This window comes from Mauremys reevesii, linkage group 21, assembly GCF_016161935.1.
Source record: "Mauremys reevesii isolate NIE-2019 linkage group 21, ASM1616193v1, whole genome shotgun sequence".
Classification (NCBI taxonomy): domain Eukaryota; kingdom Metazoa; phylum Chordata; order Testudines; family Geoemydidae; genus Mauremys; species Mauremys reevesii.
Window position 1 is genome coordinate 2,478,637 of NC_052643.1, and position 20,263 is coordinate 2,498,899.

Below are 20,263 nucleotides of genomic sequence, written 5' to 3' on the forward strand. Positions count from 1 at the left end.
CCTTCTAGGCTCAACTTCAAAGTTACAAAAAGCAGGAATAAACCTCCCTCTTAGAATAGGGAAAAGTCACAAGCCAAAACAAAAGATAATCTAATGCATTTCCTTGCTATTACTTACAATTTTTGTAATCTTAGATGCTTATTTCAGGTAAGGTTTTAGGAGATTTTTTTTTCCTTCCCTGGTCCTTCTCTGTCCGAGAGAGAAATACAAAGAGAACCCAAACAAAACCTCCCCCGCAGATTTGAAAGTATCTTCTTTCCTTATTGGTCCTTTTGGTCAGGTGCCAACCAGGTTATTTGAGCTTCTTAACCCCTTACAGGTAATGGAGGGATTTTATGCTACCCTTAGCTGTATGTTTATGACAACATACCACTTAAGTCGATGTAAGCTATGTTGTTTAGGGGTGTGAACCCCCCCCCCCGAGCAACATAAGTTACATTGACTTAAAGCTGTGTGTACGCTTCGCTATGTCACCATGAGACACTCTCCCAACAACATAGCTTCTGCCTCTCATTGTGGTGGAGTAATTTCGTTGATGGGAAAGTACTTTCCTGTCAACGTAATGCATCTTTACCAGATGTGCTACATCAGCACCGCTGCAGCACGGTAGTGAAGACAAGCCCTCAAACTCTTGATGTAGTCAACTCCCTATAACCAGAGACACGAGCCATTTGCTGTGGCAGATGAAAACCTTGACATATCTTCTTAATGTTTGAAGTTGAAGACGCAGCTATGGGGCAGCTCAGAGTAGGGGAGCAGGGCACCATGTGACACTGGAGATGCCTGAGCTAAGCAACAAACTCTTGACTTTAGTTCCTGTTGCATATAGTCTGTTTCCTGGTTACAGCCAAATACAGCTGCCTGCTACATTACAGCTGTGTAATGGGGTGGGGCAAAGCCTAATTATTGAGCACCTACTGAGCATGGTGCATCCTCCAAGTTGGTGGGAGATGTGGGTGCTCAGCAGGTGCACAGCACCCCTCAGGAGTTGCTTCAGAGTGCTGTTCTGTAGCTGGCAGTGAGATTTTTGCTGTAGTGTCCCATTATGCACATAACTGCTTTTTCCTCTTTTCATATGCAAAGCGTGTGCAGTCCTCGGGCTCCTGGAAAGTTTCCAGAGTGGTCTGTGGAGTTTCAGAGTCTAGTGTTCCTACTGTAACCTGTGTTCATGGATCCATAGATTTTAAGGCCAGAAGGGACCGTTCCGATCATTGTGTTGTGCTCTTCCTGCTTGCAGCTGAAGGAGCACCCAGAGAAGGGGGTGTATGTGAAAGGACTCTCCCTGCACACCGTGCACAGCGTGGCCCAGTGCGAGCGCATCATGGAGACGGGTTGGAGAAACCGAGCAGTGGGCTACACCCTGATGAACAAGGATTCTTCCCGCTCCCACTCCATCTTCACCATCAACATGGAGATCTATGTTGTAGGTAGGTGCCAGATTCCTGGGTCAGGCCTTTGGGAGACTGAGCATAGAACCAGCCTGTGCAATCTGGTGGATAATCCCAGAATAAAAACTGGTGCTTGAATACAGCTGAGCAAATCGTTGATTTTTCTGTTTTATTGCTGAACCACAGTATCTGTGGGGAAAAAATCGGTTTGTTTCTAAATGAAACTGAATGGGTTTTTTGAGTTTTTTTCACCAAAACAAAAACTGAAAACATTCCATGTGGGTCCAAATTAAATGTTTTGAATGTCTGTTCAAATGGACATTTTCAAAATGTTTTGTTTTGATTTTTTCTAAGGTATTTTGACCTTTTCAAAAATGTTGTTGTCTGGTTTTTTTGGCCAAAACAATTTGTTAAATTTGACCAACATTTGCAAACGGTTTCAGAGCCCTTGAAAAATGCATTTTTCAGTGACTGTATTATTTGCTGAAAATTTTCCCAGTTCTAGTCTTGAATGATTTTAGGTCTAGAATGAGAGCTGTGCCTTGGCACCAACATTCACTACAATGCAAAGTGACTGAGTATTTTTTAAATGTTTTTTCCCTTGCTCACCTGTGGAGGGAGGGGGACAAGTGTCCTACACATTGTTTGGGAGCATATTTCCCTCTGTTTTTCTTCTAAAATCCTTATTTGATGCTGTTGAGAGCTGCTGGACTGACAGCCCCGGTGCCTGAATTGGACTTGGAATTCATAGATTGTAAAGCTGGAAGGGGCCATTATTCTCATAGAGTCAGAATCATAGAAATGTAGAGTTGGACAGGACCTGGAGAGGTCATCAAGTCCAGCCCCCTGTCCTGAGGCAAGACCAAAAAAACCTAGACTGTCCCTGACAGGTGTTTGTCCAACCTGTTCTTAAAAAGCTCCCATGATGGAGATTCCACAATCTGCCTTGGAAGCCTGTTCCAGTACTTAACTATCCTTATAGTTAGAAAGTTTTTCCTAATATCTAATCTAATCTCCTTTACTGCAGATTAATCTAATTACTTCTTGTCCTGCCTTCACTGGACATGGAGAAGGAAAGGTTACTTACCTTCCTGTAACTTGAGTTCTTCGAGATGTTTTGTCCTTATGAGTGCTCCACTGCAGTACGCATGCACACCTCTAACTAGTCTGACCTCCTGCTTAACACTGGCCAGAGAACTTCACCCAGTTCTTCCTGCACTGAACCTACGAACTTTTGATTGAACTACAGCATATCTTTTAGACAGATACCTAATCTCAGTTAAAAGATCCCAGGGAAAGAGAATCCCTAGGTAGTCTAATCCAGTGGCGAATTACTTTCACTGTCCAAAAAATGTGCATTTTATTTCTGGTTTGGATTTTCCTGACTTCGGCTTCTAGCCACTGGACTTTCTTTACTCAATAAAGTATGGCTAGAAACAGGGCAAGTTGCCCCTAGATATCACCATGCCAGTGTGTCTCAACCTGACACACCTGAAGGGCCACCTTTAGGAGTGAGAGAGGAGTTCAGTCTCCTATGCTCCATTCAGTCCTTGGCCTCTGCTGAGTGCTAATAGTCTGGTTTTATTTCCTTCATCTGTTCTCCATTCATGGGAAATTTGCACAATGTCTTCCAACTGTAATGGCAGATGCTGCTGATAGTCCCTCATTTCCATGTATAGAGAATTTACTCACCAAACATTTACTGAAAATGGGGGAATGAGGAGTGACCCTCAGAATAACCCAATTAGCTGATCACGTGGGTGTTAACCGTGCCTTGATTTGCTGAACCAGATCCTGCTTCACCAACTTCTATAATATGGGACCCTCAAATCCTGACGTTAGCCTAAGAATCAAAAGTAAATGCTTACTCTCCTCTCGTGTTCCAGACAGGGCTTGGGTTGCAGTCTAAGTTGGAATTATTTGTCTTGTTTAGAGGCTTTCAAAAAGTGGTACCTCTGTTTTTGCAGCCCAAACTAACAGGGTGAGAATGGCTTGTCATTTAATTAACTTATTAGGGAAGCCCCGTGCATTCCATGGCAAGCTGGGCCTAAATTCTGTTTCAGTGTCTCTGGATTTTGCAGTGCTGTAGTGCAGCAGACTGGAAATTCTGCATCCGTTTCATTTACATTTGAGATTGGACGTTTTTACTGGCTTTAACACGACAGTCATAATCCAAACAGTATACTGGCCTCTGCTATTTATTTTGAAATTAAATTACATTTGTTTTACACTTTGCTCATGTTTTCAGTTTTTATGCCTCAAGATTTGTTATTGGCGATCCAGAGCAGCATAGTAGAAGATGGAGGAGAGAGGAGGGTGAAATACGATATTTTGGCAGCTGTATATTGGACAGTCTGAGTTTGGGGCAATTGGGGAGGTGTAGGAGCAAATTTGGGATTGTGGAATAAGCACATTAGCTGGATGTTTCTACTTAAATGACCGTCAGTCAAATAGTTAACAAAGTTGATATTTAAACTGTCATCTTTAGGTTTCAGATTGGACCCCCATTAAGATGAATGGGGAAGATCAAGCTGTCTGCAGTCTTGGGAAGAAACACAGCATCACTTACTTATAGTTCATATTTTTAAGATTCCCTTCACAACCATGAGATCTACAAAGACTTTTTAATGCACGTTTAGATTCCAGAGTGAAAATATGCAGCAAATAGTAGATTCTGTGGCTGCAGATTTATGAAATACACAGGTCCCTTCCCATTAGTCCAGTGTTTCTCAAAGTGGGGTCGCTTGTGTAGGAAAAGCCCCTGGAGGGCCGGGCCAGTTTGTTTACCTGTCCCGTCCGCAGGTCCGGCCGATTGCGGCTCCCACTGGCCACGGTTCGCCGCTGCAGGCCAATGGGAGCTGCTGGAAGGGGCGCAGGCCGAGGGACTTACTGGCTGCCGCTTCCAGCAGCCCCCATTGGCCTGCAGCGGCAAACCGTGGCCAGTGGGAGCCGCAATCGGCCGGACCTGCGGACGTGACAGGTAAACAAACTGGCCCGGCCCTCCAGGGGCTTTCCCTACACAAGCGGCGACCCCAGTTTGAGAAACACTGCATTAGTCCTCTCTGAGCCTTCAAAGGAACGGGTGCTTTCCCCCTTGATTTGGTGGGAGGGAAGAAGTTTTAGACTTGTCTCATGCTTCTGCTGCCAGAATTAGTTGATGGACTAGAAGAGAATTAGACAGTGACAGCCTGGCTTTCCAACCTGCTTGCAGGCATTTTAGCAAGAGTCTGGGGACTTGTTACACCAGGGAAACTAACCCAGTAGTTGTATTGATTGAAACAAACAAGCTCCTTGGGTACAATTACTGGCAGGAGCCAAAACAACTACTTAAATTTTAATTGCCAGTTGCTACTTACAAACCCCCACTCTTCAGAGAGTCCATTTGCCCCAGGGCTCAGAAAGGACAGTCAGAAGGGGTGGCACTATATTCAAACTCCACCTATTTTCCCCAGTTTCACCCACAATCCCTGAGCTGCCAGATGTTTCTGCCAGAATGATCAGTGATGAAATAGCTAGCAGTGCTTTATGTCATAATCATTAGGGTTCAGTGTCAACACTCCACTGTGATGAATAGGCAGTTAACTTCTTGGAGCTGTTGTTTCTGTCTGTCTAACTGAGAACTCAGCTTTCACAGAGTGCATCAGTTTATGCTTTGTTGACATTTGGAAGGTTTTCTTCACAGCCTTAATGGCTAGAGACTAATTTTTTGAAATGAAAGTTTAGATTTTGCAGATATTGATGGGGCCATCACAGTAGTGCTGACCCTGTCGAATCCTTGATGCACTCCATTGTCAGCCTCATGCTGTTCTAGCAGCTTGTGGCCAGTTTTACTCTTAAACCTGGGTTTGTGATGGCTGGGAATAGCAGGGAAAGGGATGTTTGAAATGAAGGATGATCCAGCACTTAGGGTGGTAACCTGGCACATGGGAGACCTGGATTCAGTTGTCTGCTCCATCACAGACTTCTTATGTGGCCTAGGACAGGTCATTTAGTCTCTCTGGACCACAGTTCCCCATCTGTACAGTTGGATACTAGCCCTGCTCAGCTTCATGGTGGTGAGAATGAATCCATGAAAAATCATGAGGTGCTGAGATACTGTGATAATAGGGGCTACATTATCCACCATAGGTAGAGTTTGCAAAGTCTGACTTCCTAGCCTACTTTTTATTCACTGGAGAATCACCCCCCTTTTGTTTTATTTTCCTTAGTTCATTGAATGAGCATTTGCTACATTTATTCACACTCATTCACACATTAGCATATTTTCATAAAATCATATGGAGTGCAACGTCACAGTCACCTCAGAGTCCTGGCCCACCCTGTCCACTATCCCACCTCTAGCTATGGACATTGCTGCTGAAGCTTTAGAGGAAGGTGATCCCTCCCCTTCAAAAAAAAAATACAGAATACATGGGTGTGGGGGGAGGAATTCCTTCCTGAGCCCATTACACTTAGCATTATTGTGGGGTGAAAGGTAGGAAGGAAATGTTACAGAGGGGAGGGTCACTTCCTGGTCCCTGGTAAACAAGGTGTTAACTTCAGCTTAGCTCTTGGCTTCCTCATGCAGTGGTACTCAGGGGGAGAGCTGTAAATTGGTTCCTTAGGAGGCAAAGGGGGCAGAATCCTTTTAGGAAGGTCAGGCTCAAGGGACTGGGCTGAATCCCAATCTGGGGAGTTTTCTTGTTTTCTGCTTATACTTTCCATTGTCCGTTGAGGAGGAGCAGACTTTGACAGTGCACGTCTCTCCTCCTGCTGAGTCATTTCACCAGCTTCTAAGCAGTGAAACTTGAACCTTGGAGAGTGTTTGCAGCCCCCCTTGGGATGCCAGGAACCCACATGGTGACGTCTTGATAGTGCTTGTTTCCCTGGTGAGGGGCACTTCCTGTGTCTGTGCACCACAGGCAGCCCTATGAGCATCACCATACACTGAGGCAGCTTTGATTCAGGCCTAGAGAGAAGCTGTAGGCTGGAAATTGAACTAAATATTGCTTCCAGGCTTCTTGGTTCCCCCAAGCCTTTCCCGGTAGTCCACTTGAACAGATCCTCCTCTCTGGCCATTCACATCCTCTGCTGCTTGTACTGCCCATGTGTTTCTTCCAGCCATGCTGATTTCCTACCCCATTGACTCTTGACTCTCATTTCCATTCTCCCTTATCTCCACCCCTTTAACTTCTCTCTCCCTGCCTGGCATTGATCATTTAACTCCATGAAACATCCTGGGGGACATAGTTTGTATGAAAGAACCTGTACAAGGTAAGAGTCTCAATCCTGCACGGTGCTGAGTGTCTTCTGCAAAATTCTGTGTACCCTCATCTTCCATTGAAGCCTATGGGAAGTGAGAGTGCTCACGGGATCAGAATCTAAAGCTGTTCAAGAAGTTTTGCTGTGTATTCTGGGAACCAGGGCCCTGATTCAGCAAAATAGGTAAGCACATGATTTCAATGGGACTCAAGCCTGTGTTAGAAGTTATGCATGAGTATATGTGCTCTTCTGAATCGGGGCCTATGTGCATATGAAGTCTAGGGCCCAAATTGATATGTAATGCCTAAGGGCAAGAGGCCTGGTCCTTGTCTGGTGAAGTTGCTTCTTCTTAAAAGAACCCAATCCCACATTGTTTTCTTGCAGATGAGAGAGGGCAGGATCACCTGAGAGCTGCAAAACTCAACCTGGTGGATCTGGCTGGAAGCGAGAGGCAGTCCAAAACCGGAGCCACAGGGGAGCGTCTCAAAGAAGCCACCAAAATTAACCTCTCTCTCTCAGCTCTGGGCAATGTCATCTCAGCCCTGGTAGATGGCAGGTGCAAACACATCCCCTATCGAGACTCAAAGCTGACCCGGTTGCTGCAGGACTCCCTTGGAGGAAACACCAAGACCCTCATGGCGGCCTGCCTGTCTCCTGCTGATAACAACTACGACGAGAGCCTCAGCACTTTGCGCTACGCCAACCGGGCAAAGAACATCAAGAACAAGCCCCGTATCAATGAGGATCCCAAAGATGCTCTGCTGAGGGAGTATCAGGAGGAGATCAGGAAGCTGAAGGCCATTTTGGCTGAACAGATGAACACAAATAACTTGTCAGGTATGATGCCCTTGAACTGCTCCAGAGTTGCTTTATCATTGGCCAGAAAATTACACCTTAAATATACAGAGTGCACATTGGCATTTCTCCCCAACCTCCCTTCTGCCTATTGGGGAAGGCTCTCTTCAGCCCAACACCAGCAGCTTTGGCCTTTGAGTTGGGTGGGAGGGATAGGGGTAAGGATGGGAGCAGTCTGTTTTCAGATGGGGGGAGACTTTAGGGAGGGGAGCAGCCTCTAGGACCCATCCTCCATACTGCTGGATAGGAGCAGCCTTTCATGTAGGGGCTAAGACTCTATGGCCTTTCTTCCTTCCCCTGCCCCAGCCAGAACCAACCTTCAAGAGAGCAGGCAATGTCCATGCCCGCTTTGCCTCCCTACTGTTGATCCTCCCCTCCTGGGCCTGAGGTTATGTTAGGTGGCCACATTAAGTGGTACTCCTGCCTTTTCTCTCTGAGGATAAGTAAGGGAAGGGAGCTGCATAGGGGCTATGAAGCTTGAGAAGCACAAGTTCACAAGATCACTGCTCCATTTAACCAGACATCTTGCTTGCATCCCGTAGCTTTAGGCTTGGGTGAAGAGGCAGCATTCTCCAGCCGTTAGAGCAGAGGACTAGACATCAAGACTCTTAGGTTCTGTTCTCAGCTCTGATGCTAATTCTCTGTCTAGGGCAAGTTGCATAATATTTGTGTGCCTCAATATCCCCATCTGTAAAATGGGGGTGTAGTGAGGCCTGGCTCCCGACCGCCCCAGAGAGAGGAACCAGAACAGCCACCTCAGTGGGCGGAGCCACCTCAGTGGGCGGAGCCACCGCCGCCTGTTCCCGCCCCCCGGAAGTCAAGGGGCGGGACAGGAAGTATAAAAGCCCGGCCTCAACCCTCAGTTAGAGCCCAGCGGCCGGAGAGGACGGACGCTCCTGTTCAGGCTCCTGACTGGCCGAGCCTGCCCAGAGCCAGGTACCCGGACGCGGACGGACCAAGCCTCCCTCGAGCAAGGTACCCGGACGCGGACGGACCAAGCCTCCCTCGAGCCAGGTACCCCGAGGTGGACTGGCCGAGCCTGCCCCGAGCCCGGTACCCCGAGGAGCTGCCCGAGCGTTCCCGTGACCCGAGTCCAGAGGAGCAGCCCGACTTAGACCGCTTTCAGCACACCGAGGAGCCCATGATATGGGACCCCGCTGCCGAACCCAGCGACGAGCAGGTACCCGAGGAGGGGGAGATGGAATGCAGCCCGGGGGTAGCCGAACCCTGTCCGGCTGAGGGCACTGACGTGCCCATGTCAGTGTGTTGCGGCCAGGATCCCCACTGACTGCAGCGGATCCACGCCGCTGTTAGGGCCCCGGGCTGGGACACAGTGGAGTGGGTGGGCCTGTGTCCCCCCTGCCACCCCACTCACGGGTGGCAGCCTCCCCCTCCTACCAGCGTTCAGGCAGAGAAGCCTGCACTTACCTGGGCTTCCTGAACTGCTGTCACAGCTCAGTTCCTGCTACAAGGACCTGAGCCTTGAGCTATTGTTTGTTGCCCCGCCCTGACTGAGGGCCTGGGCCTCCTGAGACTGATGCCGCTGCTTAGCTCCTGCTACAAGGACCTGAGCCTTGAACTATAGTTTATTGCCCCACCCTGGGGCTTACTGACTATTGTGGCTTAGTTCCTGCTACAAGGACCTGAGCCTTGAACTATAGTTTATTGCCCCACCCTGGGGCTTACTGACTATTGTGGCTTAGTTCCTGCTACAAGGACCTGAGCCTTGAACTATAGTTTATTGCCCCACCCTGGGGCTTACTGACTCTTGTGGCTCAGCTCCTGAGACAAGGACCTGAGCCCCTGGGACTATTGTTTGTTGCCCCACCCTGACCTAGGGCTGGGGATTACTGAACTATTATTATTGCTCAGTCCCTGACGCAAGGACCTGAGCCCTGAACTGTTATTGCTCAACTCCTGACGCAAGGACCTGAGCCCTGAACTGTTATTGCTCAGCTCTTGACGCAAGGACCTGAGCCCTGAACTGTTATTGCTCCGCTCCTGATGCAAGGACCTGAGCCCTGAGCTATTATTGTTGCTCAGCTCCTGCTGTAAGGAGCTGAGCCTAGAACGGCTGTGTTTGGTGCCCCGCCCTGATTAAGGGCCGGGGCTTAGCTTGTTAACTTTGTGTTACTACTCAGCTTGCAGGGGACCTGAGCTCCTGGATTCTTGCTGCCCCGCCCTGAGCTAGGGCTTGGGGCTTACGGCCTCGGTAACTGCTCAGCTCCGGCTGCCAGGACCGGAGCCTAGACCTAGTGTCTGCTGTCCCGCCCTGACTGAGGGCTGGGACTCATTGTAGGAACTGTGTGCCTTCTGTTCCCCCTGCTTGAGGGGCAGAACCCCAAAACCCTTCAGAACCCGGAGACTGATAGGGGCCGAGTAGTGAGGCGGCCTGGCTCCCGACGGCCCCTGAGAGGGCACGGCCCCAACCTCGGACTATTACACGGGGTGAGAATGATCCCCCTCCCTGAGTGAATAGCTAGATGAAAACCAGGGACAGGAAGACTCCAATTAGCACTGTATTCCAAGCATCTCTCACTCTTGCATTTACTGCCATAACCCTTTCACATCACTGCAGACCTGTACTGCTCTCAGAAATGTGATCCAGTGTCCAGGAACAATGTCTTTCTGTGTTGAAGGGTTTAGAGTGTCCTACGCGGTAAACTACTTCCCACTGCCAGTCTGGCCACAGGCAAAGATCATACCATTGTAGCCCTCAGTTACATCCTGGAAAATAATAGTAATAATATCTAGACTAGACTAGAATTATCTTCAGCCTTTTACATACTTGGAACCAAGCTGTTTAAAACTCTGTCCTTCCACACAGCAGTGACTTTCTCTCAGGTGCAGCCCCAGCACAGAGCATTCTCTATCAGTGTGGACTGTATCCTATTAGCACATTTTAAAGGAATGTCTAGGCCAGAGGTCTCAAACATGCAGCCCGTGGGCCACATGCGGCCCCAAGGTTATTTTCTGAAGCCCGCGAGGTCCTCGCAGCCCCCGCCGCCTCCTCAGCATTCAGCTAGAGCGGCTCGGCCCGACGCGCACCGGGGCAGGGTAGGCTCCTGCCTGCCTGCCCTGCCCCACGCCACTCCGGGAAGCGGAAGGAATGTGAGGAAGAGAGGTGCAGGGGGTGTTGATGTTGCTTCAGGCACCGCCCCAGCAGCCCCATTGGCTGCAGTTCCCCATGCCTGGCCCTTGCTCCCCCACGTTCCAGCCGCTTCCTGGAGCGGAGCAGCATGGGGGCAGGGCAGGCAGGCAAGGAGCCTGCCCTGCCCCCCTGGTGCGTGCCGGGCCAGAGCCCACTCCCCGAGCCCCTCCTGCAGTCGAACCCCCTGCCCTGAGCCCCTTGCCGCACCCTGCACCCTGACCCCCTGACACACCCCTCCTGCACCCCAACCCACTGCCCTGAGCCCCCTGCTGCACCGTGCACCCGACCCACTGCCCTGAGCCCCCTGCTGCACCCCTCCTGCACCCCGATCCCCGGCCCGGCCCCCCCCCACACCCCTCACCCCTCCTGCACCCTAACCCACTGCCCTGAGCCCCCTGCTGCACCCCGATCCCTGCCCTGACCCCCTGCCGCACCCCTCACCCCTCCTGCATCCCACACCCCAACCCACTGCCCTGAGCCCCTGCCACACCCCATGCCCCTCCTGTACCCCCTGGGGGCAGGGAGGGGCAGAGTTGGAGTGGGGTTTCGGAGAAGGGGTTGGAATGGAGGCAGGGAAGGGGTGGGAAGAGGTGAGGCAGAGGCGGGGCCTCATGGAAGGGGTGGAGTGGGGGCAGGGCCGAGGACAGCAGGGGGGAGGTGTCAGTAATGTAGCCCTCGGGCCAATGTACTAATCCTCATGTGGCCCTCGTGGTCATTTGAGTTTGAGACCCCTGGTCTAGGCTGACACATTCCCTATCATCTGTTAGCCTCTTTCTGTTGGTTAGTTGCCAAATGATCTGTGGACAGTCCTCTGTTGTATGTGTGAGTAATCTTTCTCCTTTCCTTAGGTCTGTTACCTGCTGAGACTGCTCAGCTGGAAGTGAAGCCAGCTCTCCTACCTGAACCCCAGCCAGATGTCGAGGCAGAGAAGCAGCTGATCAGAGAAGTAAGCCAGGGAGCGTGACCCCCAAGTTACTTCCTGCTGGGGGTTGTCCACTTTTACAATCCTCAGCACAACTGTAGTGCAAGGGGAACTGTGTGACCTTCTTGGTACACCTCTCCCCACGCACCTCAATCTTTGGTCTTGTACCATAGACAAAACCTGTGTTGTTGGAGACCATGTTACAATACCACTGTTTCCCAACATTGTTTCATTTTGCTTTGGAGATGGGATGGAACTGGGTTCCCAGCTTGGGTCAATTTGCATTGTAGACGTGCCTTAGCTTTCAGCACTCCCTGCTATTCTAGTGTGGAATCTCCTGTCAGCAAGGGGCTCAGCGAATCTGATCTGACCAACTATTGGGCCAAATCCTGAGCCTCCTACTTGCTTCTTAGTTAGACTAAACTCCCAACGACGTCAGTGCTGCTGGTTGCTTAGGTGATCATTAATGAGATATAGAACCTCTCGGTTCTTCTTCGAGTGCTTGCTCATATCGATTCCAGTTAGGTGTGTGCGCGCCGCGTGCACATTCGTCGGAAGATTTTTACCCTAGCAACACTCGGTGGGTCGGCTGGGCGCCCCCTGGAGTGGCGCCGCTATGGCACCAGATATATACCCCTGCCGACCCATCCGCCCCTCAGTTCCTTCTTACCGCCCGTTTCGGTCGTTGGAACAGTGGAGCGCGGCTTAGCTGACCTCCACTTCCCTAGCTACTCGTAGTTCTCTCGTTCCTTGTTGTGTATATAGTTAAAAACTTTTAATATAATTCACTTTAGTTTATTACTTTATAGTATATTTAGTATAATATTAGTTAAGAGGGGTTTGGGGAATAGCCCCTTCCCCGCACCCGGTGCCGGGGCCCATGCCCGGTTCACCAGGTTTCAAAACCGTGCTTGGCCTGCCGCAGGTCGATGCTGACAGGAGACCCACACGACTCCTGTCTGAAGTGCCTCGGGGAGTCGCACCTGACAGCTAAGTGCCACATTTGCAAGGCTTTTAAGCCAAGAACAAAAAAGGAGCAGGACATTAGGCTAAAGCAGCTCCTCATGGAGGCGGCTCTCACGCCTCAGCCTTCAGCACCGAGCGCTGGTCAGTCTTCGAACAGAAGCACCTCCTTGGCACCGGACCACGCCGGTACGGCCAAGGCTCCTCGGCACCACCCGTCGATGGCACCGAGGCCGGCTCGACGTCGCTCCCTCTCCCCGAGGTCAAGAAAATCTAAGACTCCTGCTGCTTCCGTGCCACCTGCACCGCAGCCAGAGAGCTCATCCAAGTCGGACCGCCCGGCGCCGACACCCGCCACGGCACCGACGACGTCTGCACCGTCGATTCCGGTCCCACAAGGGCCATCGAGTCTGGTGCCTGTCAGCTCCCCGGCTAGACCCGTGGTAGAGCTTAATATCCCATCCACGCCGGAGACATACTCAACAGCGAGGGATCTGATTTTGATGACAGAGTCGATGCTGCCTCCGCCCCCGGCACCGCCGGTGCGGGCGATACAGTCTATAGGCAAGCCGGCCTTGATTCGGCCACCCTCTGTTGGCACAGCAGACCGGCACCATTCTAGATCACGGTCCCGCAGATGTTCCAGGTCCCGACGGCGCTTCCGCGCCCATTGCCGCTCACTGTCCCGGCACCGTTGTCCTCTGCGGTACCAGTTGCACTCGCGGCTCCAGTCAGCATCCCGGTCGCCGGCCCGATATTCTGGGCACCGCTCCAGGCACCGTGACTCCCGTAGCCGCTCCCGATGCCAAGCCTCGAGATCGCGGTCGACCTCCCGGCACCGTTCCGGTCGCAGGTCCCGATCTCGTTCCCGGTACCGGTATGCCTCCCGGTGGTGCCAAGTAGAGCTAGGCCTGCTAGAGATATGGACTCTGCTCAGGGCCTCTCCGCTCCTCCATGGCCTTCCAGCCACGCTTCAGAGTCGTCCCGCGCGGACAGCTATTATGCGCAGGACCGTGAGTTTGATGTGCCCACCGGGGTCTTCCAAGAGGGACAGGCCCAGGACCTAGGCCCACACCTGTGGTCCTTCTGGACGCCTTGGGCGTACCACCAGGCCCAAGGGGCACCAGTAGTCCCGTCCCGCTCGGCACCATCAGAGCACCGGGTGCCAGAGGCGACAATCAGCCGTCCGCCTCTCGCTGGTACGGAGGAAGCTCCAGTCCACCCACCGGACTCCCCAGTCCCACTGGAGCAGGAGGTTGCTCAGGAGCAAGAGGCCACGCAGGACCCTCTCGTCCCAGGTGTCTCCTCTTCCTCTTCTCCCGACGAGGCGGTGGCAGGGACATCCTCCTCGGGCCCTCCTCCAATCGACCTGAGGGCCCACCAGGACCTCCTCAGGAGGGTAGCACTCAACATGAACCTCCAGGTAGAGGAGGTCCCAGAGGTGGAGGACCCGGTGGTGAGCATTCTGTCGGCTGATGCTCCCACCAGAGTGGCCCTACCGTTTATTCGTACCATCCAAGCCAATGCCGACACTATATGGCAATCGCCGGCCTCAATCCCACCTACGGCCAGGGGAGTCGAGCGTAAATATATGGTGCCCTCTAGGGGGTACGAGTATTTATATGTCCATCCTCCTCCCTGCTCACTGGTCGTTCAATCGGTTAATGAGAGGGAACGCCGTGGCCAGCAGGCGGCAGCCCCAAAATCGAAGGAGGCTAGGCGAAAGGACCTGCTCGGCCGTAAGGTGTACTCAGCGGGCACCTTACAGCTCTGGGTGGCGAATCAACAAGCCCTCCTCAGCCGCTATAATTACAAAACATGGGTGGAGGTGGGGAGATTTACGGAACTACTCCCTCAGGATTCCTGCCAGGAGTTCGCGGCCTTCTTGGAGGAAGGAAAAAAGGTGGCCAGAACTTCCCTCCAAGCCTCGCTCGATGCAGCCGACTCAGCAGCCAGGACTCTGGCCTCAGGTGTTGCCATGAGGCGTATCTCATGGCTTCACGTTTCCAACCTCCCACCCGAGTTGCAGTACACCATCCAGGACTTGCCGTTCGATGGTAAAGGCCTCTTCTCGGAGAAGACTGACCCTAGGCTGTAAAGCCTGAAAGACAATAGGGTCATAATGCGTTTGCTAGGCATGCACACGCCAGTGACCCAATGCAGACCCTTCTGCCCCCAACCTCCCCGTCCATATTTTGTGCCTAGAAACAGACAGGACTTTGACAGGCGGCATGGCCGAGGTGGGCGTAGACACCAATCAGGACCCCAAAGGGCCAAAATCAAGGTCCCTCGAAACCACCAGCGGGACCAAAATCTAACTTTTGAAGGTGCGCCCGAGGACGGCGTACCAAGTACAGGCCAGGATCCTTCTCCTCCCTTCTCCAACCATCTCTCCTACTTCCTCCCGGCGTGGTCCCAGTTAACCTCGGACCTCTGGGTCCTACGCACGGTGGAATATGGATACCACCTCCAATTTGTTTCAGCCCCACCCTCCCACCCCGTCCCTCTTCAGGGACCCCTCTCACGAGCAATTCCTCTTGCAAGAGGTGCGGTCGCTCGCCATGGGAGCTATAGAGGAGGTGCCAAAGAATGAAAAGGGCAAGGGGTTTTACTCCCGTTATTTCCTAATCCCCAAGTCGAAGGGTGGTCTCAGACCCATCCTCGACCTGCGAGGACTCAACCAGTTTATGGTAAAGTTGAAGTTCCGTATGGTATCCCTGGGGACCATTATCCCGTCCTTGGATCCTGGAGATTGGTATGCCGCCCTCGATATGAAGGACACACATTTTCATATCACCATTTTTCCTCCGCACAGGAGGTACCTCCGTTTCGTAGCCGACCATCAGCACTTCCAGTTCAGTCCTGCCCTTTGGCCTTTCCACAGCCCCAAGGGTATTCACGAAGTGCATGGCCGTGGTCGCTGCATATCTCCGCCGACGTCGGATACACGTGTTTCCGTATCTGGACGATTGGCTCCTCTGGGGGACCTCCGAGACACAAGTCGCCCAGCATGTGGGCATCGTCAGGGACCTATTCACTCGTCTAGGCCTGGTGATCAATATAGAGAAGTCCTCTCTGGTTCCCACACAGAGGTTAGACTTCATAGGAGCGACCCTAGACTCCAATCTCACCAGGGCCTGCTTACCACAGCCGCGGTTTCAAGCAATGGCAACAATCATCCGCGGTCTGCAGAATTTCCCAACGACCTCGGTTCGCACTTGTCTCGGTCTCTTGGGCCACATGGCGGCATGGATGTTCGTAACCAAGCACACCAGGCTCTGCCTCCGTCCGTTACAAACTTGGCTCAACTCGGTATACCGCCCGAGCAGGGACTCAATAGACACAATAGTCACCATTCCCCCGAGCACTCTAGGCTCTTTAGACTGCTGGCTGACTCCCTCCCTGGTGTGTGCAGGGCTACTGTTCCATCCGCCTCAGCCCTCAGTGTCCCTGACGACGGACGCGCCTTCTCTCGGCTGGGGCGCGCACCTCGGGAGCCTTCATACACAAGGCCTCTGGTCATCTCAGGAGCTGACACTTCACATAAATGTCTGAGAACTGAGAGCAGTCCGCCTAGCGTGCCAGGCGTTCCTGCAACATTTACAAGGCTGCAGTGTCTCAGTGTTTACGGACAACACAACGGCTATGTACTATATTAACAAACAGGGAGGAACTCGATCTTCCCCCCTTTGTCAGGAGACCATTAGACTCTGGGACTTTTGCATAGCCCACTCGATAGGCCTGGTAGCATCCTTTCTCCCAGGGGTTCGGAACACTCTGGCGGATCGACTGAGCAGGTCATTCCTCTGCCACAAGTGGTCGATACACCCGGATGTTATTCATTTGGTTTTCCAAAGGTGGGGATTTCCCACATAGACCTGTTTGTTTCGCGAGAACAGGAAATGCCAGATGTTCTGCTCCTTCCAAGGCCTCTCACCGGGGTCGATCTCAGACGCATTTCTGATGCCGTGAACAAACCGGCTGCTTTGTGCCTTCCCGCCATTCCCACTGGTTCACAAGGTCCTGCTGAAACTCTGCAGGGACAGAGCGCACCTAATCTTGATCGCTCCAGCGTGGCCCAGGCAGCACTGGTACACCACGCTACTCGATCTGTCACTAGCCAACCCGATTACCCTGCCACTCCACCCAGACCTCATAATGCAGGACCACGGCAGACTTCGCCACCCAGACCTGCAGGCCCTCCACCTCAAGGCGTGGCAACTGCATGGCTAAACCAGTCAGAGTTGCGTTGCTCTGCATCAGTATAGCAAGTACTCCTGGGTAGCAGGAAGCCTTCCACTCGGTCAACGTATCTGGCCAAGTGGAAGCGTTTCTCCTGCTGGTGCAGGTCACACAGTGTTACCCCCACTGAGGCCTCGATTCCAACCATTTTGGATTACCTCTGGTCTCTCAAACAGGAGGGCCTGACGGTATCTTCCTTGCGGGTGCACTTGGCGGCCATCTCTACCTTCCATCCAGGGGAGTGGCCGCTCCGTGTTCTCACACCCTATGGTCTCTAGATTTCTTAAGGGCCTGGAGCGCCTATACGCACAAGTACGACGCCCCGCCCCAACATGGGACCTCAACCTGGTTCTAACCAGACTTATGTCTCCCCCATTTGAGCCGTTGGCAACATGCTCGTTGCTATACCTGTCCTGGAAGACAGCTTTTCTCGTAGCCATTACATCGGCCAGGCGAGTCTCCGAGCTTCAGGCTCTCACGGTGCACCCACCGTATACTGTGTTCCACAAGGACAAGGTGCAATTACGTCCACACCCAGCATTCCTCCCTAAAGTGGTATCGGCATTCCATGTCAACCAGGATATCTTCCTTCCGGTCTTCTTCCTGAAGCTGCACTCATCACGATGGGAGCAACAATTGCACTCCCTGGACGTCCGTAGAGTGCTCGCATTTTATATCGAGCGGACAAAATCATTTCGTAAAATGCCCCAGCTCTTTGTCGCAGTGGCAGACCGAATTAAGGGTCTACCTGTCTCATCCCAGACGATCTCATCGTGGGTAACGGCATGTATCCGTACTTGTTACGACTTGGGTCATGTACCCTCGAGCCACCTCACCGCACACTCTACCAGGGCTCAGGCTTCATCTGCCGCCTTCCTGGCTCGTGTACCTATCCAGGAGATATGTTGTGTGGCTTACCTGGTCTTCGGTCCACACCTTTGCTTCACATTATGCTCTGGTCCAACAGTCCAGAGATGATGCAGCCTTTGGCTCAGCAGTTTTGCACTCTGCGACATCTCACTCCGACCCCACCGCCTAGGTAAGGCTTGGGAATCCCCTAATTGGAATCAATATGAGCAAGCACTCGAAGAAGAAAAGACGGTTACTCACTTTTGTAACTGTTGTTCTTCGAGATGTGTTGCTCATATCCATTCCAAACCCGCCCTCCTTCCCCACTGTCGGAGTAGCCGGCAAGAAGGTAGTCGGCAGGGATATATATCCGGTGCCATAGCGGCGCCACTCCAGGGAGCGCCCAGCCGACCCACCGAGTGTTGCTTGGGTAAAAATCTTCCGACGAACGTGCATGCGGCGCGCGCACACCTAATTGGAATGGATATGAGCAACACATCTCGAAAAACAACAGTTACAAAGGTGAGTAACCGTCTTTTCTGTTGATGGCTCTAATTTGGCCATATTGGGAGGGTCAAAAATTTGTTCCAATCTGGTAGCATTTAGGATGTGGTTTTATGACACAAGGCTGCCTCATTTGTCCCCAAAAATCATAATGACCAATTTCAAATATACAGAAGCCTAAATTCTAGATTTCCTATGAACCACCTCTTATCTAGCCTGGAAAATTCCCATTTAATTGCAATTTTGGATTTGTCCAAGTTTGTCTGTGTGGGTCAAGATTCACATAATCCACCATCAGAAAGGATCAGAAAATTCAGATTATGCATTGAAACATCTCACGTAGCCTGGGTATATGCTGGAGAGAGGGATAACTAGTACACACACACACACATACACTGATTACTCTGTCTTATTGACAGTCAAGTTTTTAATGCCATCTGTACATTTCCTGATGGCTGATAATCCAGGTTGGGATATTAGTCCATTTCCTAACATGCAGGTGTCCAAATTCATAATCCACCTCCAGAATCAGCACTGACCGGACTCCTTCTTGGCAGACTGGGCAGAGAGATCAGAGTTCAAAGTGCTAGAGGGCGTGAACTCCCCTCTCATTTTTAAAGGCGATCCCTCCAGGGCAGGGTTGAGGCATGCTGGCATCATTGTTGCATCAGCTATTCCTGTCCTGTGGATAAATGGAGAAGTGCCAATCACCTTTGAGCAGCCACTGTGTTCATTTAAATCGTAGAGTGGAAAATGGCTGTGAATACAGCTCTGTATTTAGTATATTGCAAGGGAAGTGACGAGCAGCCCAGAATGGGTGGGGATGGTCACGAGTAGACCATTGAGATGTGCCATGCCAGGCTGTCCACAGTGCCCTTGTGCCTTTCAGGAGTATGAGGTGAAGCTGGCCCGGCTGAAGGCAGACTATGAAGCCGAGCAAGAGTCCCGCGCCCGACTTGAGGAGGACATCAATACCATGCGGACTTCCTACGACCGCAAGCTGTCCACTCTGGAGGAAAACCTCAGGAAGGTGGGAACGGGGAAGATTTAGAGAAGTGCTAGCTCTTGGGGGAACCATAGAGCAGGGAGGATGTAGACCGGGGGACTAGCAACTGCAGACAATAGAACTTTGCAGTTTGGGCCACAACAGCACTTAGCTTGAATGAAAGATTTGAACTGCAGAGATGACAGGTCCCATCATGCATTGCTGTACCTTAAGCCAATTGGCTTGGCACAAGCCACACTTCTATGCACGGTACAAGGGTGATAGTTTCAAACTTATCCACTCTATGTGAATTAGGTGTGCCCCTTCAATGCCTGGTGAGTAGCCAATATGGCCTGTCAACTAGGCAAAGTTTGGGGATTCCTGAGACAATTGTGACTTGCTGCCAGCCATCCTTATTTGTTTTGCAGTGCTGCCTAGGAGCCAGTTGAGCTAGTTACTGAACAAACACATACCAGAAAGATGGTCTGTGCCCCAAAGAGCTGATAATCCATAGTAGTTCTATTACCTGTGTTCTCAGTGGTTGGCTCAGGCATTTTCTAATACAAAATGGTGATTTTTCTTTGACCGTAAGCCCCCACCCTCAGAGACAGGCTGAGCATTCTCATGTGAACCTCCAAAGTTTTACCATCCATTGTGAAAACTACTGTATTCATGCAGGATGCTCTCTGGGTCTCCCATGGTTTTCCCCAAACAGGGTGGGGTGGCAATTGGCAGCTGTTCTGCTCGCAGATGTGGTCGATGCAAATTTTGGGTGATATTTTCATAGAGTGATGCTCTAGTGGTGGAGAGCTTGTAGCTAAGACTTCTGGGTATTTTTTCTTGTATTCTCCAGATGCTGTCCTGAGGGTTGAAACTCTCCCTGACCAGGCACCTTTGTCTCCAGGCCCTGTTGTCGCCGTCACAGAAACAGAACAGGTGTCCACCAAGGTACCCATCAGCCAGTGCTCTTTATCAGACAAATGGAACAAATCTAGCTGCCTGTCCCCTGTGTCTGTGAGGTTCATGGATACTCAATAAAAGAGCGTATTTATCTACAGTGCAGCTGCTTCTGGGGTGGAATGTGGCAGCTGTTTAACAGTGCACAGCAACACTACTAGGGCAGGAAATGAAAAAGAATCCCACAGCCAATTGAAAATGCAAGG

At 51.6% G+C, this 20,263-nt stretch overlaps 1 protein-coding gene across 2 annotated transcripts in view; it reads left to right on the forward strand.

Annotated features, from left to right (window-relative positions):
- The window catches only part of LOC120387674 (kinesin-like protein KIF17), a 32,703-nt gene that overhangs the window by 12,157 nt on the left and 283 nt on the right, over positions 1-20,263 (forward strand). The window contains exons 4-8 of one of the 2 annotated variants that reach the window (XM_039508640.1): positions 1,238-1,427; positions 7,014-7,466; positions 11,484-11,581; positions 19,005-19,145; positions 19,954-20,048. In XM_039508640.1, the coding sequence (XP_039364574.1) occupies positions 1,238-1,427; positions 7,014-7,466; positions 11,484-11,581; positions 19,005-19,145; positions 19,954-19,965 (894 nt within the window). In that variant the 3' untranslated portion in view covers positions 19,966-20,048. Of the gene's footprint in view, positions 1-1,237; positions 1,428-7,013; positions 7,467-8,133; positions 8,322-11,483; positions 11,582-19,004; positions 19,146-19,953; positions 20,049-20,263 lie in introns of those variants that run through there. The other variant, XM_039508641.1, reaches the window with a different exon arrangement.